This window comes from Phocoena phocoena, chromosome 11 (genome assembly GCF_963924675.1).
Source record: "Phocoena phocoena chromosome 11, mPhoPho1.1, whole genome shotgun sequence".
NCBI lineage: Eukaryota > Metazoa > Chordata > Mammalia > Artiodactyla > Phocoenidae > Phocoena > Phocoena phocoena.
The window spans coordinates 77,945,703-77,970,180 of NC_089229.1; the positions used below are offsets into that span (position 1 = coordinate 77,945,703).

The 24,478-nt window shown below is 39.9% G+C and overlaps 1 protein-coding gene across 1 annotated transcript in view; it reads left to right on the forward strand.

Annotated features, from left to right (window-relative positions):
* TMTC1 (transmembrane O-mannosyltransferase targeting cadherins 1) overlaps positions 1–24,478 on the forward strand; it is a 260,082-nt gene that overhangs the window by 147,293 nt on the left and 88,311 nt on the right. The window contains exon 9 of the mRNA XM_065887047.1: positions 23,465–23,586. Within this exon, the coding sequence (XP_065743119.1) occupies positions 23,465–23,586 (122 nt within the window). The remainder of the gene's footprint in view (positions 1–23,464; positions 23,587–24,478) is intronic.

Genomic DNA, 24,478 nt, shown 5'->3' on the forward strand with positions numbered 1-24,478 from the left:
AAAGGGCGTGGTGAGTCCTCACAGGCTGTCACCTTGGTCGGGTTATGTTAAAGTTGGACCTTCATGCTGGCAGTAAACCCCTGCACGTTGGCGGACCTTGGCCATCCCCAGAGTGTCTGTGGTAACATGATAAATGAATGGAAACTTCCTCGTTGGAAGGCTGTTAATTCTTTTCTTTCATGGAATTTGTTCCAAAATCACTTTACTGCATCAGGAAAAACATTGGCAAAGCATTCCAGCTGTGGTGATAGTAAGATTTAGCTCTTCTGTGGTGGTTTTCATCTTGAAAATTCTTTGCAAACATTAACTAAAGCCTCTGGCAATTCTTGGAGGCTACTTGCACTTTCTACATTTTCTTCTTTCAGAGTTTGGAGGCAGAGGTTTGGCATCTAGCTCGTGTTTACGTGGCCTTGCCTCTTTGTTCTTGATCTACTTACACATTGGAAGGTCTTAAAAATCAGATTCTCCTGCTAATTCGTAAGCTCTTGAAGCGGAGATAATCTTGGTTATTCTGTGTGGTGATTAGTTACTAAGAACAGGATCCTAAGGGCTCTGACTCCAAGACAATACACAGTAGAATTAAGATTTTATGAAAATAGAGGTCTTGCTTTGTGGACATTTTTCCGTGCTAAAAACGAACAGTGGATGAAATGTTTACAATAATGTCAGCAAAATAAACACAGCTCTGTCCACCTAGAATATTTCTAAATGATGTGTGTACTGCATCAATGTGTTGGATTGAAATTACTTTATGATCCCTGGCTATTTCCTTAAATTTTGAGATAGTGAGTCCATTTGATACATTACCAGGGGGAAAAATGATTGGATAAACATGCATAAACATTGAGTCCAGGGAATCATGGAAAATATTTCTTTTATTTCACCTTTGATGGATTCTCGATCATACAAAGGCCACCCTGGCTTATAGTCAGGGGAGAGTATGTTCTTTTTAGCCTCACTACTTCTTCCTCTTTAATTCTCTTAATGTTGATTGAGTGTCTACTTGTTGCCAGGATTACAGCAGGGAACAAAATGAAGGTCTTGCCTACATGGAGCTTACAGTTAAACACTTAAAATTTGTCGTTACATGCCAGGTGTTGATAAGGGCTGGGAGGAGGTCAGGGCTGGCCTCACAGATATTATGACATTGAGCAGAGATATAAAGGAAGTGAAGGAATGAGCCATTTGGCTGTTGGGGGAGGGGTATTTCAAGTAGAAGGAAAGCAAGTGCAAAGACCCTGAGGCAGGAAAGTAGTGGAGTGTTCACAGAACAGCAGGGAAGCTGACACAGCTGCAGCAGAGGGGTCAAGGGTAGGGCCAGATGAAATGATGTCCAGGAGATGATGGAGGGTGTGTGTGTGTGTGCACACGTGTGTGCACAGGATCAAGCCTAGGTCTTTTAAGCCTCTGCCTACTTTCTTTTTACCTGCCATGCTTTTTCCACAGGGTCTCTGGCTCTGTTAACTGTTGGATGGTTTTGTCTGATTTTCTTGTTGATAAGGTCTGGCCATGGAGGGGAATGAGATGGGGAAAGAATTCAGGTCCTCTGTAAAGAATTTAGATGTTTCTGTATATGTGTTTGTGGAAGATAAGAGGTGAGGGTTGAAGGAAAAGGGCAGCCTTGGGGTCCATGAGGCATCTATAATACATACAAATCTTTCTTTTGCTAATATTAACCAGCTTTGGGGAGGGCATAACTTTGGGGCAATATATATGTTTACAATCTTTGTTTCTCCTCCAATTTACCAAACTCACTTCTTTCATCCTACCTTGTTATCAGCCAGGGCACTGGAGGAGGGGGATATAATCTACCCTGAAACAATTGTATTTACACTTAATTGAATTTTTCTGGAAAATATTTTGACTTTACAAAGCAACAAACTACCACATGTAAGAAATAAAACAGCAGTTATTTCCCAATTCCCAACCACACCCCGAGACCCACCCTCTGCAGGCCTGCTTTGAACATTTGTCCTTGTACATTTTTACACTTATTGAAAACAAAAACAAATTCTCTCTTTTATACAAGTAAGTTAAGTTACACACCATTATAAACCAGACCCTTCTAGGCCACTTCCACAGCCAGTTGGAGTGTCCCTCTAGGTAAGCAGCTCGGAGAGCAGATGTCTGAATTTTGACAAGCTTTTGTCCAGGGTTGAGTGGGAGAACTAGGGCTCAGGATCTGAGGGTTTTCTTTCTCTAAAAATAATCACAGAATTAATTTAAAGATTGTTTCTAATTTGTCCTATTTTCATGGCATAAGAAATTTAAGACCTCAGGGAGTAGTTTATTATTTATCATAAAAGAGCTCACTTGCATCTTTGAGAATTTAAATGTGAAATTTGTCTTATTCTGTGCCTCTCCATCACCTCCTTCTATTCACACCCTTTATTCACGAGGAATACATTTGAGCTTATATTAAATGATGTAGAGAACAATCTAGAAACTCATTATTGGATTGAATTTTTTTTAACAATGAATTTTAAAGTGAACTAATTTGCTCTCACTCGTTGTGATGAGGATAATCTCTCTGTTGGAATGTATGTACAGTAGAGATAAAGAGCACTTAAGCCATGGAGGCTGGTTATTCCATTCTCTTCTGTGAATAGTGAATGTTTATAGACCAAGAGAGCAATAGGCTGAAAGTGTACTTGGGTTTTTCTTACAGACTGTGCATCATCAGATTGACTTGCACTAAAATAGTGACATATGTCAGGCATGTCAGGAAAGTTTGGATTAATTTGGATTGTTTACAGGAGTTAATACCGTTGGTCCTACTCTTTATACTTGCCCTTTTCCCATGTCCTTTAATGCGATTTCCTGTGTTACAGAGGAAGCACCACTAAGTTATATTTAAGAGTAATTTATTTGTCATTGATTCTTTATTACATTCTCACAAGGTATCTTGAGATGTTAAGATTGTTTTTTATATCTTTTATAATAAGGGGCATGCTTGTAAAAAAGTAAAACGTGAGGAAAAGAGAGGAAAGTTAATGATACCCAGCTTTCCCAATAATGACCTCAACAATGAGATGTCTTTTGAGAACAGACATTAAGCAGTGGAGGTCCGCTCCCCCAGGTATGAGGCTTTAAGGGTTGGTTTTGTTTGTTTTTTTTGTTTTCATTTTCAGTAGAGGTCACAGCTTTGCCCCAGATTTCCCATTCACAGTCTTCTACATCATTCCCTAGAAACCAGCACCAATCATCGGCTACGTCTCTGGACCCTGGAAAACAAGTCAAATTCTCAGGTCTGCATAGGGATGAATGTGCAGCCTGACCAGTGGAGGTGACCACCAGTGACAACTTGGTGGAAATGGAGAGGCTGCATCTTCTCCTTCGGGAGGTGGCTGTGTTCTTCTCTGAGATCTCCCTTCATGCCTGTTCCCAGCCATGCTCTTAATTAGCCTCCACGCTAGTGTGTATCACAGCCTCCAGCAACACACTCAGTGAAAGAGCAGACAGATGGACAAATGGAGACCGTCAGCCTTAGATCTCTCTTTCATTAAAACGCCCACACAACTCAACAGGAGGAGAGATGGGAAAGTGATTATTTTCTCATTGACATTCTTACCTCATTCCCAAAAGCACTTGGCACAGAAGGAGCTTATGAGAATAAGCATAATACAATAGGGCAGACCAGGAGATGGCAAACTTTTCTCTTTCTTTTGGCAAAGAACCAGATAGAAAATATTTGAGGTTTTGTCATACAGTCTGTCACTATTCAACTCCACCAGTGTCGCATAAATTAGCTGACCCCTGCTGTAGAACATTGTACTGCCATAGATTCATACGGTTGAACTGAACAAGCTTTCAGATTTCTGGAAATTACTTTGCATTTAGCTTATCCAAATAGTACGTTATGGTATTATTGTGTCACATAGATCACTGTGGAATAACTCTTTTAAATTCCAGAATAGCCATTATGAAACCCGGTAAAATAAGCATCGTGTTGTAGTACACCAAATGGTAAGATAAAATTGAACTTGAGGAATGAAGATGGCATTTAATGGTTAATGGCTTTGTGCCAATATTAATGGGTTTTTTTTTTTTTTTTTTTTTTTTCTTTTCTTTTCTTCTGGCCTACATTTTTCTTTTCAGTTTCCATTCTCTGGAAGCTTCATGTTCTCCATCCTTTGTCCTCAATTCATGAGAATTCTCTCATACTATTAGAAGGTCCAATTTTTCCAGCTCATTTACAACCCATCCTGTTTGTCCTGCTTTGGAACCCCTGTAATCACTGATAGAAGAGGCCCTGTGATGTCTTGCCATGGTCCATCTGTCTGTGACCACCAGTGCTTTGGGAGGAGCCATTGTCTGGGATGTCTCTCTGTCTCAAATTTGGCCAGCCTAGTTGATCCAGGCTCTGCTTACTGCCCTCAGCTGGCTTCTCGACCTGCCACTTTTACCAGTGGTGATAATGTCCTGCTACCAGGTCACAGTTTTCCAAGGCAGTACCTGTAGTCAATTTTGGCCATGGGCTAAAGCTGAGATTTCTGTTTACGTCATTTTTCTGATGAAAGTTGGAAAATGAGCTTACCACTTCATCAGATGTGATACTGGAAAATGGAGAAGTTGAATTTGCACCTTATTTTAAAATGGAACACATTTAAAGATCCATTGCTACTGCCTCTTCCCACATACTTTTACATCACTGCTTTGCCATACATGATACAAATTGTGATTTATGTTCTGTCACTCTAATTTCATTTGGTAGTCTACTTTAAATGCATGACCACCAACTTCAGGTGGGAGCCAGGCCCCTCCATGTAAGAGGCAGCCCAGGTGTGGAGGAGTACTGCCCCAAGTTCCAGATCCAGAGTCCCGAGGCTGGGACGAGGGGAGGCTGCAGAGTGGGGTGGTTAGCATGGACCTGAGTCAGGCCAGGCTGTGCGCCTGACCCGTGTGAGCTCACCTTGTTCAGCCCTGTTCTCGCACCATAGTTATTGTGAGGTTGAACCATGGTAAGTCACACTGGACACTCAGCACAGTGGCTGGCATGTGGGAAACACTGAGTACCTGACAGCTGTTTTTGTAGTCCTTGTCACCATCACCATCATCAAGAAATCGTCACAGCTCAAAGTCAGGAGCACAATAAGGCCTCTTGTTTCCATTTTGTAGGAATAACCAGTCTTGAAAAAACGTAACCCAGTTGACTGCATTTTTTTTTTTTTTTTGCGGTACGCGGGCCTCTCCCTGTTGTGGCCTCTCCCGTTGCGGAGCACAGGCTCCGGACGCGCAGGCTCAGTGGCCGTGGCTCAAGGGCCCAGCCGCTCCGCGGCATGTGGGATCTTCCTGGAGGACTGGGGCACGAACCCACGTCCCCTGCATCAGCAGGCGGACTCTCAACCACTGTGCCACCAGGGAAGCCCGAGTGCTTTTTTTTTTTTTTTTTTTTTTTGATTCCGTATATTTCAATTTACAGTCAGGTAACAGAGGTTTAAATTCTTGACCTAAGAGCTAAGAGTAGTAACATACTTGCAGGTGTTTAATGTTTAAGCGTATTTTGGAATTTGGAAGTAGATATGTTCAAATATCATATAAAGGCAGAATCCTAACATAAAACTGCTCTATCTAGTTCAAAAAATGAATGTTTATCAAGAGAAAGAGAACAGTACAAATATCACTGACTTATGTACAAATGAACATTGGAGTTATCACCTAAACCTCCAAACTATAGAAATATGATAGATGTTTTTAAGGGTATTTGAAAGTTTACCGGAATAAGCAAGATACAAGAAAAGATTCATTTTCTTTTATTGTTGTTCTTAAAACCTGTTACTGTCATTACCAGATTTCTCCATTCCACTCAGTGCTGGGTATTGGAACAAAATAGCCATTGGAGATGCATCTTTTTATTCAGTGGCTACCTGAAAATCAGAGGCCCTTGTGCAGTCTTCCCAAGGCATTCTTTGTTGTCTATTACTAATATGTCACCTGGGAAGTCATTTTTCCTTGTGCTGCATCTGAACCTAATGCAGATCCTTCTCATGTTCGGTGTAGTACACAGTTCGGTTGCACTGCTCTGCTTGGCTTTTGATCTGGGCCTGGCAGGAGTTTTTTCACATCATTAAATAATTTGTTTTATTCCTTGCCTTCACACAGCAATTACATTTTCACAAGTCACACTCTTTAATAAGAAAATGACTTACCTACCCCTCTGATGTTCATACCTTAGCTGGAAGACTAACTGAATTTATTAATGGAAGAATTTTAGATAGTTGCATAATGGAAAAAAGGAATTTTCAGACATCAGTAACAGCTTTATTTATTTTTCTTGATTGTATGCTTTATGATTCTCAGCAAGATTTTATAGTCTGTATTATTATTTGCTTTTATTCAGAATAGTTGTCACCTTTTGAGTGATAAGCTTAATTTTTAACACATTTTACCATTTATTTTAACTTAGTGATTTATACTCTCATAAAAGCAACTCATTACTACTTAGCCTTGCAATGCTTCTGATTGTTTTAAACTCTTAAAAAGGTCAAAAGACATTTTTGTAACTCCTGGAGGCATTCTGTCATTATTTCCATTGATAATGTGACATTTCTATGTAAAGGAGCACACCCTTTCCATATTGTTTGAAGAAAACCATGAAATACGTAATTAGGATGCCCAAAGCTAAAAGCAGCTAAAACAAGTTCCTCTAAACAGAAAACCCAATGGAAATGCTTATTGTATTGGAAAATACAAAGGAGACTGAAGTGATTGATTGCCAGATTCTCTAGGTGGTTCACTCTAAGTACAAAACCCAAGGAGCCGATAAAGGAGTGATAAATGCAACGTGGGGAGAATCAATCCCCTCATTAAAAAAGAAAACAAAACTAAACTAAAATGCCTTACTTTTACACATGCTTTGCCTAAAGAGGCAGCATGGAGTATTAGAAAGAAAACGAGTTTGTCATACAAGCTTTAACGTTTCTGTATTTACATTATTACACATCAAAATGTTGACAATAGGGTCTTCAAACTTCTTTCTCACCTAAAATATAATCAGAATAAATGAAATAATATATATGGTACATGGGATTGTTCAGGAAGGCAAGTGCTGTATAAATGCATTTCCACATGGTGTTTCAAGTCAACATTCTGAAATTTAACTCCTGAACTTACCCGTTCATTGTTTCCCTGACCATGATTTCCCACCTTTGTGCATCCTACTAGTTGCCCAAGCCAAAATTCTTGGGGTTTTCTTGTTGCCTCTCTGTCTTGCTTGTTAATATTACATTCAACCCATCAATAAATCCTGTCAACTTTCATTTCAAAATATGTCTAGAATCTGACCACTTCTCATTGCCTTCACTGCTATCACCCTGGTCCAAGCCATTCTCTCTCACCTAGATTATTGCCATAGCCTCCAACTAGTTGGCCTGCTTCTACCCTAGTGCCAGTGGTCAAGAATATTCTCAGTACAGTGACTACCATGATTCTTAAAAATGTAAATCAGATCCTGTCTTTCTTGTACTTAAAATTTTTCAGTGGCTCCTTATTTCTCGCAAGTAAAAGTCATAACTTCTATAATGGCTGAAAAGGTTTGACATGCTCTGTCCCCATTATTTTTCTGGTTTCTTCTTGAATTCATTTCTTCCTATGAAACGGATACTGTGGCTGACTCCTTCATCTCTTGCAAGTCTTGGCTTAATTGCCACCTTCTCAATGAGGCGTACTCTGTCCACCATGTTTAGAACTGTGACCCTCTTCTTGTCCACCCGCCTTATATTGCAGATACCCCTCACCAGACTATCTTTTTTTTCCCTCTCTGGAAAGGCAACTTTTTGTGTGTGTGTGTCTGTTTTGCTAACTGATGTATGCCAAAGAGCCTAGAATAGTGTCTGGAAAATACAGAGAAGATGGAAGTTATTGATTGCTAAATTCTTTAAGTGATTGGCTATAAGCACAATGCCCAAAGAGACTAAAAAGAGAAGGCAATAATACACATTTGTTGAATGAATGAGTAATCAGTGACAGTGTTTCACCAAGGGCCTCATTGCTAAGGTTGGAAAAGTTACCGAGAATACTTTGAGGAAGCAAATTGTTAGGCGGAGTGTCCTGTAGTATCCTTGATGCTCCTGTACTTTGTGTGTCTCATAGGCAGAGGCCAGGAATCTGAGTAGCATGACCAGTTGCAGTCAGCAGCCACATTTATAGCTGTGTGTTGGAAGTAGAAACTGGTCTTAAAAGCTGACAAGGTATTTAGAGACAAGCAGAATAAATTTGTAAGTGCAGGAAGGTACATTTAGAAAGGAAAAGCCTACAGGAAATGATAACGTATTCGATATTTAATTTTTGATCATTCATTCGTTCCAAAAAATATGCTGAGGGTTTCCCTGGTGGCGCAGTGGTTGAGAGTCTGCCTGCCGATGCAGGGGACACGGGTTCGTGCCCTGGTCCAAGAAGATCCCAGATGCCACGGGGTGGCTGGGTCCGTGGGCCATGGCCGCTGGGCCTGTGCGTCTGGAGCCTGTGCTCCACAACGGGAGAGGCCACAACAGTGAGAGACCTGCGTACAGCAAAAAAAAAAAAAAAAATATATATATATATATATATATATATATATATATATGCTGAGTATGGAAAATAAAAATAGAAGTAAACCCAGTAGCTACCTTGAAGAGCTTGGTTTTCTCCACTTTCAGTCCATGCCCCCAGCTCTGAGAGAATTATCCTTCTACACACAGATATGCCTCTCACCTGCCAAGAAACTTTCCTGCTCTTAGGACTTGTCCTGGCGGGAGCCAAGACTATGCTGATGGATGGCTTGATAAAGTTCTCTAAATGTATAGTGATTTTTTACATGGAAATCATTTATTCTACATCTACGAAGGATGAGCGACAGAAAATGTATTTCAACTGTAGCATGAAGGCTATGAAAGAGATGTAGGGAATATTTGGCAGACAGTGAGATGATTCTGGGGACAGGTTATAGAAGCTCCTAAGATGGAAACTTTTCTTTTTAACTTCATTCTGCTTGAGCAGTTTATACCAGCATTTCTCAAAATATGTTCTAGCATCATATACGTCATTAAGTAAGGTTACTCTAAATAAAGATCCTGCATTTCAGAAGCACTAGGTTTAGAGAAGTTAAATATATTTTTCTTTACTGAGGGACTTCACAAAACCTTTACTGTGCTCTAAGCAGCCTTTTGAGTTTGTTTTTTTTTTTTATTGGAGTAAAATTGCTTTACAGTGTTGTGTTAGCTTCTGCTGTATAATGAAGTGAATCAGCTATATGTATACATATATCCCCTCCCTCTTGGACCTCCCTCCCACCCCACCCCCATCCCACCCATCTAGGTCATCACAGAACACCGAGCTGAGCTCCCTGTGCTATACGGCAGGTTCCCACTAGCTATCTATTTTACTCATGGTAGTGTATTTATGTCAAACCTAATCTCACAATTTGTCCCACCCTCCCCTTCCCCACCATGTCCACATGTCCGTTCTCTACGTCTGCATCTCTATTCCTGTCCTACAAATAGGTTCATCTGTACCATTTTTCTAGATTCCACATATATGAATTAATACACAGTATTTGTTTTTGTCTTTCTGGCTTATTTCACTCTGTATGACAGTCTCTAGATCCATCCACATCTCTACAAATGACCAATTTCATTCCTTTTTATGGCTGAGTAATATTCCATTGTATATATGTACCACATCTTCTTTATCCATTCATCTACCTTTGGACATTTAGGTTGTTTCCAGGTCCTAGCTATTGAGTTTTTAAATGGGGTATATAGTAAGTGGCATTTCTCAAATTTATTTCAATTTGGAAACATTTTTAGGGCCTTCTTGCAGGATCAGTGTTATGATAGCATGTTTTGGGAAGTATTGACTTGGAGATATCAGGGCTGGTGGCTAAGTGAATTTTGAGAGTCCATTCTTGAGCAGTGTTTAAACACTTTTTTCCTGCCATATATGTACCTTCAAAAACAATAGCCACCACCACAGCATCAACAAAATAATTTTCATATTATTATCCCTATAGCAATACCACCTGAAAAAATGAGAGGTACAGCCTTGGACCAGATTCCTGGAGCCTTGGTTTTCATCAGATTGAGGCTGTAATTAGAAATTTGGATGTGGGTATTTGATGCAATGACTGTGACTGCTAAGGTTCATGATGGGAAGAGGATACTGCATGGCCATCCATCAAATGCCATAGGTTGGGGAAGTGAGTATTACCTTGAGTAACTGATTCATCCCTATATGAAGTGACAGTTTTCCAAGTGAAACCAAAGTGACATGGCATGTATCCCTGCACATGTACTGCTCCCTGTAACTGGAGAAAGCTAAAAATTGTATCTTTATTTGCTTCACTGTTGATTTAAAAAGAAGGTGCTTGACAGAGTACCTCTATGCCTTACCTGAATGGAAAGCGAGCTGTCCTTCCCGCAGAAGATAGGTCCTTTCATGGAAGCTTCTTGTAGGAAGACTGGAGGACAGAGAAGAGACTTCCTGGAGCTTCATGATAAGCTAGTGTGTGACTGTTTGATAATAAATGGTTGCACTTTTGGCAGAACTTCATGTAAAGCCTGCTTTCATTTTTGTGTCCTGTCTGGCTCTGATTGCCAGAGGCCAGCACTATTTACAGAAGGACGGCAACTTTCGATGGCCAAATTGGCCTAGTCAGTTTGTGACCCAGCCCCCTGGCATTTGGTATTAAAAAGCGATTAACTGGGAAGAACATTTATTAACATCAGCCTCCCTGGCGTTGCCTTGAAAACTGTCTCCATTCCAAGGCACCACAATCCCTTTTGATGTGGGTGACTTTGGCCAGTGAACTGAACTGAAAACTCTAGTTTTCTGCCTGTTACAGATTTGGGTGCTCACTCGGACAGTGTCTTTGCTTGGGGAATAAGTCAATGCCAAGGCTTGTTGGAGAAACACTTTCACCCTTTGTTTTTCTGTCTAGAAGATTTTTTTCTTTTACCTTATAATTTCCCAAGGGAAAAATGACTCTCAATTAGTGATACATGGTCAAATTCTTGCTTTTGTGTCAAGCCTTATATAGATCATATTATTGCTGCTTCTCTCTTAGCTACACTTTAGAGATTTATGCTGTTGCTGTTTGGTGGAAAGCAGGCCTAATGAAAAAATGATAATAGGTGTTGGAATGTCTGAATATGGAAAATTACAAGTGTTTGATACTATTTTAAAACCTAGAGCCTTTGTCTCCATCCTTTGTTACATTCATTAGTCCATTAAATTTGCCCTTTTAGGCTGTGGTAGTTAGGCTGTTCAGTTAAAGGTAAGGGAAGATGCACAGTTAAAGGGAAGGGAAGAGCATTACTTAATCATGTCAGTTACTTGTAAAAAAGAGCTTTTAACAACTTTGATAAAAAAAGATGATCCACTAGGCTTTTATCACCATATGTATCAGAAGCAGGAAAGTGGGTCTTATCCAATGAGATCCAACCTATTTTGATTATAGAAGATATTTTAATTTTGGATGAGCACATTGATGGAAAACAGGAATCAAATCCATTATTCATAGCAGTTACTTCAGAAGCTCAATTGGAAAAGTAAAAATCCCTTTTTTTAGCTGTTAAGAGAGAAGCTTACTAAATTTATTATTACTTTCATATCTTGTAACCTTGAAGTAAGCCAAACATCTCTCTGTAATTTGTTTGATAAAGTAGGATGAATTATAGTCTTTAAGAAATGCTGCTCTAAAATATTTGCATCTTTACTGTGTGAAACTGTGTGGGATTTTTGTGGTTCCTTCTCCTTATTCATTTTAGATTACAGAGGGAAGGGACTGATCTCTGTGTGACAATCCCAAGTGGGTAGATGAACCATATTTCTGAGTGAGTGTGACTCACGGTGTGAAAAAGTTAAAATCTTGTCTCTTTCTTAACAGAAAATAAGTCTATAGCATCCTGCTTTGGAAGGTTTTGGCAAAGGGACATCTTAGAAATATTTAAGCGGTAATCATAGGTAGAAGACCACTTCTGCCAAGTGTGTATATTTTCACAGGAACAAAACTATTTATGAAAATGCATCTAATTTATCCTCTGCCTCTTGTTTCCTCATCATCAAAGCTAAATTCGCACATGACTTCACTTGCATGGTTAAATCCATCCTGGTTCTTAATTGAATTCTTACAGAAGGAAAAAATTGGTTAATTGCATCAGCCTCCCTCCCACCTAAGGTCGCTTTATTAAGTTATAGTTCTTTTTTTTTTTTAAGATTTTTTTTGATGTGGACCATTTTTAAAGTCTTTATTGAATTTGTTACAATACTGCTTCTGTTTTATGTTTTGGTATTTTGGCCACGAGACATGTGGGATCTTAGCTCCCTGACCAGGGATCGAACCCACACTCCCTGCACTGGAGGGCAGTCTTAACCACTGCACCACCAGGGAAGTCCCAAGTCATAGTTCTTAACCAGGGATTCGGCTGCATTACCTGTGTCATCTTTGTTTCACTAGCCAGAGCTGGATGCTGGGAGTATGATGGAAGACCTGGACTGCTAGGTGGTGGCCTTTTCCCCTCTCTGCTCTGGACAGGCTCTGGGCACAAGACTGAGCTACTGCTGACAGTTTTCTCTCCTTGGTCCCACAGGCCCCCTGTCCAGTGTACCACTGATTCTTCTCTGGACAGGACCTCCCCTGAAGGCAGAGGTATCTAATGGGGGTTCTGATGCCTCCCCTCAGCTCCTCCTTTCTCCTGAGTCCACCCAGATAGCTTTGGTTTCAACACAAATGAACACGTAGCTCTTAGAGCTACACTACTATTTTGACTTTCCAAATCCACCCTCCTGATATAGATATGAATATCACAGATGCTACAAGAGTAAGTGGTTGTCAGAGAAAGACAAATACTGTATAATTTCTCTTATATGTGGAATCTAAAAATACAACATACTAGTGGTTACCAGTGGGGAGAGGGAAGAGGGAGGGGCTATCGAGAGGTAGGGGGCTAAGAAGTACAAACTGTTATGTATAAAATAAGCTACAAGGATATACTGTACAACACAGGGAATATAGTCAATATTTTATAACTAAATGAAGTGTAACCTTTCAAAATCATGAATCACTATACTCTACACCTGTAACTTATATAATATTGACCAGCAACTATACTTCAATTAAAAAATAAATTTAAAGCTTTTTAAAGGTTAAAAAAAAGGAATGAGTAAGTGGTTATCACAGTATTACATTCCTGCAAGATTTAGACATAAACAGTTGAATATTAAAAATGGAGGTTAGAGCAATAAGCTCCAGAGCATGTGTAGATTTAAAATTTAGAAGGCTTTTGTCCACTCAGCTTATTCATTACGCCTCTGTGGGCACTAGAATATGAATGTTCTGTTATTTTCCTTAATAAGAGGGTGATTTCATCACAGTATTTGATTTCTTATGTCAAAAATAATCATTATCCCCCCTCAAGTCTTAAATATAATTTTGACTTACAATTCAGTAACTACGATCAAATAAATTATGTCTTCCCCTGTTGTGGCTGTGGACATGGACATGTCCGCTCTTCCAGAGGCTGGTTGTCAGAGTGAGTAGGTGGGCCACCTGCAACCATTTATTGAAACAGAATAATTGACAAAGAACACACGTTCCATGCAGCATATCCTGCTGCATCCCTGCAGATTGTAGAATACTCGTGTTGGCGTTTATCTGGCAAAGGGACTCAGGGGTGAGATTTCTGGTCTAGCTCAGCAGTGCCTTACTCGGCAACCTCCAAATTGCTGGGTCATATCTGCTCTGTGGGTTTCTGCTACAAAACTAAGAGGCAGCAAAGGGCTGAAATCAGCCCCCCCACGCACACAGTTGACCTTGCCTTGGGATCCCAAAGCCACATGGACTGTGGGGAAAGGACACGCGTTAGGGTGAATCAAACCTCAGTTTGAAACCCTTGTTTCTCACTAATTGGATCAACTTAGATAAGTGTCTTAAGCCCTCTGAGCTTCAATTTCCTCATCTATAAACTGGGGATAATTACCTACATTGTAATATTATCATGAAATGTCAGTGAGACAGTCTCAGTCAAATGTCTGGCATATGGTATGTGCTTGAGAGATGCTTGTTTTTCCTTTACTCTCTAGCATTTGCAGCTTACCAGGTGACTTTTATTTCCCCCTCTGTATGAGTCTCTCCCATAGCACGTGTGTAATAATTTACACATTGAACATGACCTTAGAAGAGATCTTGTCTTGCCCCTACCTTTCATCTCTCTAGTCTTCCTCACTTTTTTTTAAAATACACGTTTCTAGTGCTTTTTCCATTTTTGTTCAGAACCACAGAGAGAGAGGAAGAAACTTCATTCTCTACTTCTCCCATGTCTCCATAAATTCCTGTAATAGTTTCATTCTAATCAGGAAAAGTTTTATTGAACAACATTTTTCTAATTTACTTAATTTCCTTAACTCCTTACTAGTACTTGATTATTAAAATGAATGGTAACATTCACAGAAAAATAGACAAAATGAAAAGGAGAGGACTTTGTACCAGATGAAGGAACAAGATAAAACCCCAGAAAAACAACTAAATGAAGTGGAGGTAGACAACCTTCCAGAAAAAGAATTCAGAATAATGATAGTGAAGATGATCCAGGACCTTGGAAGAAAAATGGAGGCAGAGATCGAGAAGATGCAAGAAATGTTTAACAAAGATCTAGAAGAATTAAAGAACAAACAGAGATGAACAATACAATAACTGAAATGAAAAATACACTTGAAGGAATCAATAGCAGAATAACTGAGGCAGAAGAACGGATAAGTGACCTGGAAGACAGAATGGTGGAATCCACTGCTGCGGAACAGAATAAAGAAAAAAGAATGAAAAGAAATGAAGACAGCCTAAGAGACCTCTGGGACAACATTAAACACAACAACATTCACATTATAGGGGTCCCAGAAGGAGAAGAGAGAGAGAGAAAGGACCCAATAAAATATTTGAAGAGATTACAGTCGAAAACTTACCTAACATGGGAAAGGAAAGAGCCACCCAAGTCCAGGAAGTGCAGAGAGTCCCAGGCAGGATAAACCCAAGGAGAAACACGCCGAGACACGTAGTAATCAAACTGACAAAAATTAAAGAAAAAGAAAAATTATGAAAAGCAGCAAGGGTTTTCCGACAAATAACATACAAGGGAACTCCCATAAGGTTAACAGCTGATTTCTCAGCAGAAACTCTACAAGGCAGAAGGGAAGTGGCATGATATCCTTAAAGTGATGAAAGGGAAGAACTTACAACCAAGATTACTCTACCAGGCAAGGATCTCATTCAGAGTGAATGGAGAAATTAAAAGCTTTACAGACAAGCAAAAACTAAGAATTCAGCTCCACCAAACCAGCTCTAAAACAAATGCTAAAGGAACTTCTCTAAGTGGGAAACACAAGAGAAGAAAAGGACCTACAAAAACAAACCCAAAACAATTAAGAAAATGGTCATAGGAACATACATATTGATAATTACCTTAAACGTGAATGGACACAGGCTCACTGAATGGATACAAAAACAAGACCCATATGTATGTGTTTACAAGAGACCCACTTCAGACCTAGGGACACATACAGACTGAAAGTGAGAGGATGGAAAAAGATATTCCATGCAAATGGAAATCAAAAGAAAGCTGGAGTAGCAATACTCATATCAGATAAAATAGACTTTAAAATAAAGAATGTTACAAGAGACAAGGAAGAACACTACATAATGATCGAGGGATCAATCCAAGAAGAAGATATAACAATTACAAATATATATGCACCCAACATAGGAGCACCTCAATACATAAGGCAACTGCTAACAGCTATAAAAGGGGAAAATGATAGTAACACAATAATAGTGAGGGACTTTAACACCTCACTGACACCAATGGACAGATCATCCAGACAGAAAATTGATAAGGAAACAAGCTTTAAATGACACAATAGACCAGATAGATTTAATTGATATTTATAGGACATTCCATCCCAAAACAACAGATTACACTTTCATCTCAAGTGCACACGGAACATTCTCCAGGATAGATCACAGCTTGGGTTACAAATCAAGCCTTGGTAAATTTAAGAAAATTGAAATCATATCAACATCTTTTCCGACCACAACGCTATGAGACTAGAGATCAATTACAGGGAAAAAACGTAAAATAAATGGTGTTTTTTGCACTAGACTGATATTTTCCAATCATGCCTCCTCTAAAGTGCCTTTTAAAAGATTTTTGCTTTTATTTTTCTTTAAACATTTAAAACACACCCTGAATGTGACACATATTTCCAAATAAAGTTATGAAGTAGTTCATTCTCACTTGAGTAAAACAATATGAGAGTTTCCCTCTTCACCTGGTTTGATCCTGAAACAACATAATTGTGTGCTCTTGTGAAGATAAGAAGTTTCAATCCCAGGATCTATTGCTGGCAGGAAGATTTAGAAAAAATAAATCAAACAAAAAGCTCTGCAAAAAAATGAAGTCCACAACCAAGGACCAGAAATCCAAAGTGTTGTTTTATGAATGTTCTTATTTTAATCTCCCTTCGGCTCTGCGTTCATTAGTGCATCTGGCAAAGCTCCTCAGTGAAGAAAGCTTGGCGTGGGAAAAGCAGTGTTTAAATTGGCTCAGAGAAGATAGAGTGTACAAATCTACTTTTGTCTCCGAGGAGGTATAATTTCTTCATTCATTTCCCCTTTAAAAACTTTTTCCATGTGCACTTATGAGTAAATTTTAGGGCACATGAAAATGGGGAAGTGATATCACCAGCTTGAACCAAGGAGTGTGTGGGTTGGCAGCCATGCTCTTGAGATCCTGAACCAAAGCTATTTTCTCTCCCAACTTGGCTTATTTCGTTGATTTCAGACCAGGGAAGAAAAAAGCTGCAAGTGGTACCTTTCCATGCTTACATGTGAGATGCGAATTGTGTTTATGTCATGGGTGGACTGTCCTTCAGCCTCTCGTAGTGTGGCACTGTGGCCACTGGGCCTAACTTAGGGTCCCGGTTGACTATATAATCATCAAGGAATTTGGCACTTGCGACTGAGGCTCTGAGAATCAGCTTTCAATTTTTCTTATTCTCTTTACCCTTGAGACTATCCCAAGATTCCTCTTGCCTCCTGCATTACTGAAATGGAGTTCAGATTCTAGATCTTGTTGGAATCATTAAGAAGTGGTCTGTTGCATTTCATATTGTAAGAGCAGTAAAAATTCAAAACTTTCTCCTCTCCAGCTGCTGAGAGATTGGTCTCAATATCATTTGCCAGATAAAAGCTCTCTTAGATTGGTATTTGTCTTTACTGGTTTTATACAACATTTAGAACTTTCTATAATTTCAGTGGCCTCAGAAAAGGGTGGTTCACCCAAGGGCTGAAACTTAATGGAAATACAATGCAAGGATGGGACCAAGTCAGGAGTGGTCTGGGGCCAGCTCCGGATAGCTCACAAAAGCCAGTGTTCTGACCCTTCTTTAGAATCCACATCTCTGCTTCCATCCGCATCGCATGCTCTTCCACTGTGGTCTATTAGTCAGAGCCCTGGCAGGATACACAGTGCATGGCCCATGGGGTGACTGAAGAGTTTATGAAGGGACCTTTGCAGTGATGTGGCCAGAGTGGAGCTAACATGCCAAGGGACACCTGCCAGATGGCCTGAAGGGTCAGAGGAGGGAACTGTCACCAACACCAGGTGAGAGCTGTGACCATGGAGAGGATCCCCAGACAGGAGCTGTGCCTGGAGACAGGCAAACTGAGCTACTGTCAGACAGATGTGAAGCAGGGAGGGGCTGTAAAATTCAAAGGAAAATACAGACGATAGTGAAGGTCAAGTAGACAGGAGGGCAACCCAGGGGGGGAAAAAGAAGTTCAAGGTACATTTGTGCAGAGCTTAGACAGAATCCCATTGGCCCAAACAGCCAAGCTCTTTCTCTCTCTCTACTTCTGGCTTGCCCCTTCCCATGCTGGTCTTGAGTTAGTGTTCTGAGACCAGTTCTCCATCCATTTCATGCAGTCTGTATTATCATCATTTGGGAGCATCTAAGGGCTTGTGTAGATTCAGAGCTCATGATGTTTTAAATAAACCTGAGCCTCTGATTTGCTCAAGTGGAGACTCACCGATGCATTTCCTCTGGACAGTAATAGGGGTTTGGGGCTTCAAAAAATTCTTAAAGTATACAGAAGCTGCACAGGGAGAGCCCAGGTTCCGTTCTGCAGGAAGGAGACCTGAAGTCCTGTGCAGCCTTGAAGAAAGTTTCTCACAGAAATAACACGGTACAACTGCTGATTTGCGGTTGTAGCTATTGTGAAGGACCCAAAGGTCTCGGGCATTTGAGTTTACAACAAGGATAATAATATTCAGCTCCACAGAATTGTTGTGAAGATTAAATAGAATTTTTTAAGCTGGCATAAGTTTGGGTTGCCTGCTACAGGGTGGCAATTTGGGAGTCACTTAGCAAGAGAATGAGCCTAGCTCACTGCCCGGCACCCCCAGCTGAGTAACTGGGATTCAGAGCAAGAGATGAGGCAGTACTGTGCAGTCAGATAAAGCAATGGGGATTTAAATTGATTAAATAACTTGCCTTCCTCAATTAAAAAGAATTTCCATCATAATAATAACAGTGATAAATTATTGACTATTTTAATACATTGAAATAGTCACAAAATTAAAATTGAACTTCAATAATGTGAAAGATGTCACTTTTCCTAAGCAGGAATGTCCCACGACCTTGCGAGACCAAGTAGTAGTTAGTAGCAATGAATGCAATTAGAGAGACATAGAAGGTATGCATGTATCCTGATTAAAAGTACCTCACTGCTGCCGGTCAGCTCTGTCAGACCCTTGTGAGATACTTTGGATGTTCAAGGACTTCTCACCCCAAATTAACACTGCAAATACTGTGTTTCAGAGGGTTACCAAAAGTACAAGTTTTCCTTAGTGAGAAGTCTCTAAAATGAACCTCAGTGATGTATATGCAACTTCCATCACTAATCTTTCTTATTGCAACACAGTTTGCTGAATGCCAATTATGTATGTGCCAGGTACCTGGATAAATCTAAGTGAGACGGTGACTCCCATCAAGGAAGGCATAGTCTAGTGGAGGAAGTAGACCCAAAAACAGATGAGAAAAGAGGGCCTGGTAGCCCTGCCAGTTGTCAGCTTGGAAATGCCTTACTCCCAGGGCTGACGAGGGAGCTTTACTGTCATCAGCTTCCCTGAAATTGATAAATTAGATGCAGACAGCTAGAGTCTAGAGCTGCCAGATACATCCTTAGGATTGAAATATAACCGTGCTCTACGCAGAACTGTAAGAACATGCTGAATGCGCTGTATTATTTATCTGAAACCTGTTTAGAGGTGAGAGAAAATATGGGAATGATGGTAATAATTACTATAATGAGGCCTGTTCTCTGCTGCTCTGGAAGGAAGCAGCCTGCAGGAGATGTTGTCTGGGTTGAATGGGACAGGGAGGCATCCTCTTCTCATGACCACTCATCCACACACTGCTGGCCACGTGCACATGCATGTATCTGTGTGTGTGTGTGTATCTGTCTGTGTGCTTGTGTATGTGTCCTCACCTATGACTTGTTCTTTGAAAAGGAAGCCGGGAGTAGGAAGGGGTTGGGATAAACCAGAAGCGACCAGGCTAGACTCAGATTCTGGAGCTGGTGCTCCTCTGAGGTAATTTATATTTCTGAGAAGCTCACTGCTTTTCCATTAGCGGCTCTCAGATGCGTGACTGTGCTGATGGTGGCCGCGTGATTCTCTGGGCGCCCTAAGAGGTATGTCTCTTTGCAGCTCAGGGGAATGCTTTTCTGTATCCTCCCGAGCCAGGAAAAACGTCAAGACTAACACCTATCAGAGTGAATCTATCACACATTTTTCCTACAGATACAATAGGTATCAGTCACCTCTTTTTTGTTTTTGATCATCAAATTAAAACCCAGAGAAGTAAATTAATTTGTCTGAAGTTGCACAGTTAATCAGACAAATAATGTGTATTATTATTATTGGCTGTATTATTAGCTGTTTTAATTCTTATGTCTTTTCACCCCCTAGTGTATTTGGAATAAGTTTCCATTTGCCTCTTTTCCTAGAAATGAATGCAGTCTGTGTACTTTGGAAAATGCCACGCATTTTCTCTTTTTTCCCCCACTCTTATTTTGTTTGCGTTTCATCTGTATCTGTTAGGCTGAAATAAGCTATAAATTATTTAGCCAACTTTGTCACATCTGTGATCCACAGGACACAAAATTGGATTCTCTCCCAGTCTTTCTCATTCTAGGAAATTCAGCCATGTTCATGACATATTTTTTCCCTTAACTTTACAACTTTCTGCTTGGCTGATCAACTTGCAGTTTAAAGAAGTATATTCTTGAATATTTTCTATCTCTCTTGACTGAATGGGGAGGAGAGAAGATTATCGTCAGTTTAATTTGAGACGCAAGAATTTTTTTCATGAATGTTATTTTTCTTGAGATAAATAGTGAAACCTTTTCACTGAGTTCATTGAGTTTGGGCACTGTGCCACTGTCTTCAGTTGAATGTTTTGAAAACAAAGTAAAACACCACATAAGACAGCCCCTCTGGTAGCAATGCGGAGTGGTAGGCTCTAAGCTCACAACTCCAATGACATGGACTTTCTCTCTGATCAAGAAACCTTTGTGTTGATCCAGCTGCGCTGAGCTGTGAGCCTCACTTACCTCATTTAATAGTTGACACAGGGAAGGGCTAATTTCATTCCTGCTCAAGGTGACTAATGGTGGCAGGGCCACAACTGGAACATGGACATCAGCTGCTGGACACTGACTTACTTTTCTTTCTATGCATGTGGGACCCTTTACTCCATCCTTGTTGCCTGTAGGTAAAAGTCAACTCCACACAGAGCGTACAACACCCTGATGGTTTGTCACCTGCCAACATGTCCAGGGTTATTCCCTGCTTTGTACATTCTGTATCTTCTGCCCGAATGCACCTCGCTGTGACCCCCCTCCCCCTCCCCAAGCCCACCACATCTACCTTGTGAGCATTCATTCAATTTTCAACCCCAGATTGTCCCCCCTCCACCAGGAAGCCCTCTCTGTCCTCTCCCCTTCTCACACCCAGTTTTCTTTCTCACATGGAACATTTATTCATTTATTGATTTATTCAACAAATATTTCTAAACACTAAGTGCCAGGCACTGAGCTGAGCACAAACCACGCGCCACTGAACACAACTGAGCAGCTCCTGTCCTCATGGAGCTTACAGTCTGCTGGAGACATTAATTACAGACAGTGAGCACACAGATAAATACGTAATCACAACTGGGAGGAGAGCCAGGAAGGGAATAAAGGCCGTGCCTGGAGCCTGCAGCCCCATCTCCGCACCTCCAGCAGCGGCGGCAGCTCTCGGGACCGGGAAGGGAGGAGCCCGAGGGCGCCTCTGTGCTCCCTGGACACCGGCTCCTCCCAACCTACTGGCTCCCCAGCTCGGGCTTCTGCTGAGTAAAGGCCGGAAACATACGACACTACAGTAAGGAAGGGCCTTCGGTCAGGCAGCAAGGGGTGACACTGGGGGTGTGAAGGCGACGCCTCGTTCAGATCTGCAGTGAGGGCTGATCTCCAATAACCGCAATGACGTGGGGAGGCGCCTCACGGGGTAAAACACGATCCAGGGACCTGGATGGTGACCTGGTCAGAATTCTCTTAACCCCTGCCCTTGCCTTCATACTTAGGATTAATTAATAGGGGGTATTACATTCTCTCTACAAATCTTTCTGGGAAGACACATGAATACTTTTGTAAAAGTATTGCAGTTTTTGAAAAGTGTCCAAAAAAGTCAACTATCTCTGAAAAATAAAAGTGCACCTATAAAAAGAGAACATCAATAATAGGCTCAGAGCTCATGAGCAATGCTTGACGTGATGCTCACTCTCTGGGGTTTATTTTCAGCCTTGTCAAGAAATATTTGCACCATTGTAAAGCAATTATACTCCAATAAAGTTGTTAAAAAAATTTGCCTTCATATTACAGAATTCTTATGAGGGTGTTTGTTCTTTTAAAAATCCTATAATCTTTAAATTCTTGGACTGAAATATACTCTGTAAACTGAAAGAAAAATCTAAATTACAAAGATAGCTTGCAGTTTTTAAATATAATGAACTTGTTACTTCTCACCTGTTTTATTCCTTCAATTTAAGTGGGTCATAGAAAATACAACATTATTGTATCCATTTGAGTTGAAGACTTGTTATGCAAAATTTTTTCTTCTTCTTTCATCTTTTAATTCTAAAGAGTGTGGTTACTCTAGGTAAAAAATGAGATCATTACTTACGTTCCCTTACTTTTAAAGGAAATTGTCCAAATTACATTTGTTCATATGGAATTGCTCTTAGAAACTTTGTTATTCAATATTTTGTAGTCAGCAAAACAAAGATTTTAATAAAATCCAGGTGACAAATGTCTCAAGATGTTTGAAATCTTACTTTGTCTACTTAAAATATTAGTAGTTGTATTAGGGAATCTTATTTATGTTTTTGAAATTCTTTTGTTTAGTCTTTCACAATTATTAAAAATAATAGGCTATTTAAAATGTTTATAAGAAAAAATTTAAAACTGTAACATGGAAAGTTCTATTTGGTTTTTCCCTTAAACTTCTTTTAAGAAGAAAAAAGTAATACCATCCAATACATTTAGGTTTGTTTTAAAAAGGCATTCCTTCAAATACGTCTATTTGGAAATACACACTAGCTTTTACAGTGCCCATTACAACATATTATTAGTAATAAATAGAAATATTTTATGTTAACTATAAGTGACAAAAAATCTTTACAAATTAATATATACAATGTAAGAGAAAGGTGTTCTGTCAGTTTAATGATTTATTGTAATGAATTTTGATTCCAAAAAATTTCATGGAATAAATGCTTGCTTACTGGCTTATTTGGAAAGATGCTAAAAGCACCTCAGCTCAAATGATCTCCCTCATTGGTGCCCCACATTTCACCATTTGCATTTAATTTTCTTCATGCTAAGCTTTGCCTCTCCTGGTGGGCTTTGTGTGGGTTTTTTTTCCTTCTTCTTCTTCTTCTTTGTTGTTTTTGTTTGTTTTGCTTTTAACGTGTTCTGTTTCTGAGAGACAGTAATTCTCCATGATGCCTTAGTGAGCTTGATCCCACCCAGCTGCTTTGCTCCCTGGAATGAGTTGCCTGGGGGCACAGGGACTCTAAAAGGAGCCAGACCGAGAAGCAGGATGGCTGTAGGGCCGGCCCAGAATAAGGAGTAATGGTCACTGATCATGTTAGGCAAATAGCAGATGTTCTGGGTGGCAAATGTGTGTCAGGGGTACATGCGTATATTTCCATGAGCCAGAGGTTTTAGCCTGAGGGCTTTCTCTGATGAATTCAGCACACTGATCAAAAGGTTTACATTGGTCTAATTTATTCATTCCTTCAATGAGAAGCTGAAAATGAAAGAGATGGTTAAATGCTGACTGAAGTGGAATTAAACCCAGATTAATTTGTCCTCCACTATTGTGTGTTTCAGAGATTGGAGCACAGGGAAGTTTTGGTGGGCTTGTTGTTCCTGGTTTTCCCGTTCATCCCAGCCAGCAACCTCTTCTTCAGGGTGGGTTTCGTGGTGGCCGAGAGAGTGCTATACATGCCTAGGTAATTACTGCTCCTGGATTCCTCTTTATGAGACCAACACTGATGGCTCCAGAGAGACTGTTCTTTGTGTGTATGACAGATCTTTGCGGTGTTTATTACCCCAGCTTTAAAAACAGCCAAAGAGGAAGTTGGATGAGAATATTGACCAGAGTATATTCAGAATTTTAGCAGCAATCATTTACCACGGCTTCTTTGTTCAAGTATCTGTGTTTCTTAAACATAATTATAGTAACTTTCTAGAAATATTTGTTGATTTGGATAAAATTATTAACCGTGTTAAGTAGCATGATTTTAATTAATTTCTATCTTCTTTCTCTCTCTTTCTTTGTTCTTTAATTTAAAAATGGGAACAATCTGAAGGAACCTTGTCCTTGAGAAAAAAATTGGTTAAAATTATAAAGGGCATTCAGACTTGTATGATTACATAATGCCACTTAGCTCTGAATATTTGAATGTGCTGAAGCTCGTCTGTTCGCTAGTCTTATTCAAATGTCAGCATTCCAAGGCCTGTTTCTTTTCAAAAGCCTGAAAATGTCTCTGAAATGGTTCTGCCGGTTAGCCATTGTGTGACCTTGAGTAGCACATGAAGATTTTTTTTTTTGGCACCCATGTTATCTCATTTTTAAAATAAGGATTTTATTAAGCTTCCTAAAATTAAGTAATTTGATGAATTATACATAAGAATGAACTTTTCTCCTTTTTAAATTTTTTTAAGACCTTTTTATTTTTTATTTTATTATTATTTTTTTTTTGGCCACACCACGCAGCATGTGGGATCTTAGTTCACCAACCAGGGATCAAACCCATGCCCCTTGCATTGGAAGGCAGAGTCTTAACCACTGGACCACCGGGGAAGTCCCAAGAATGAACTTTTCTAAAAGGCAACAAAATA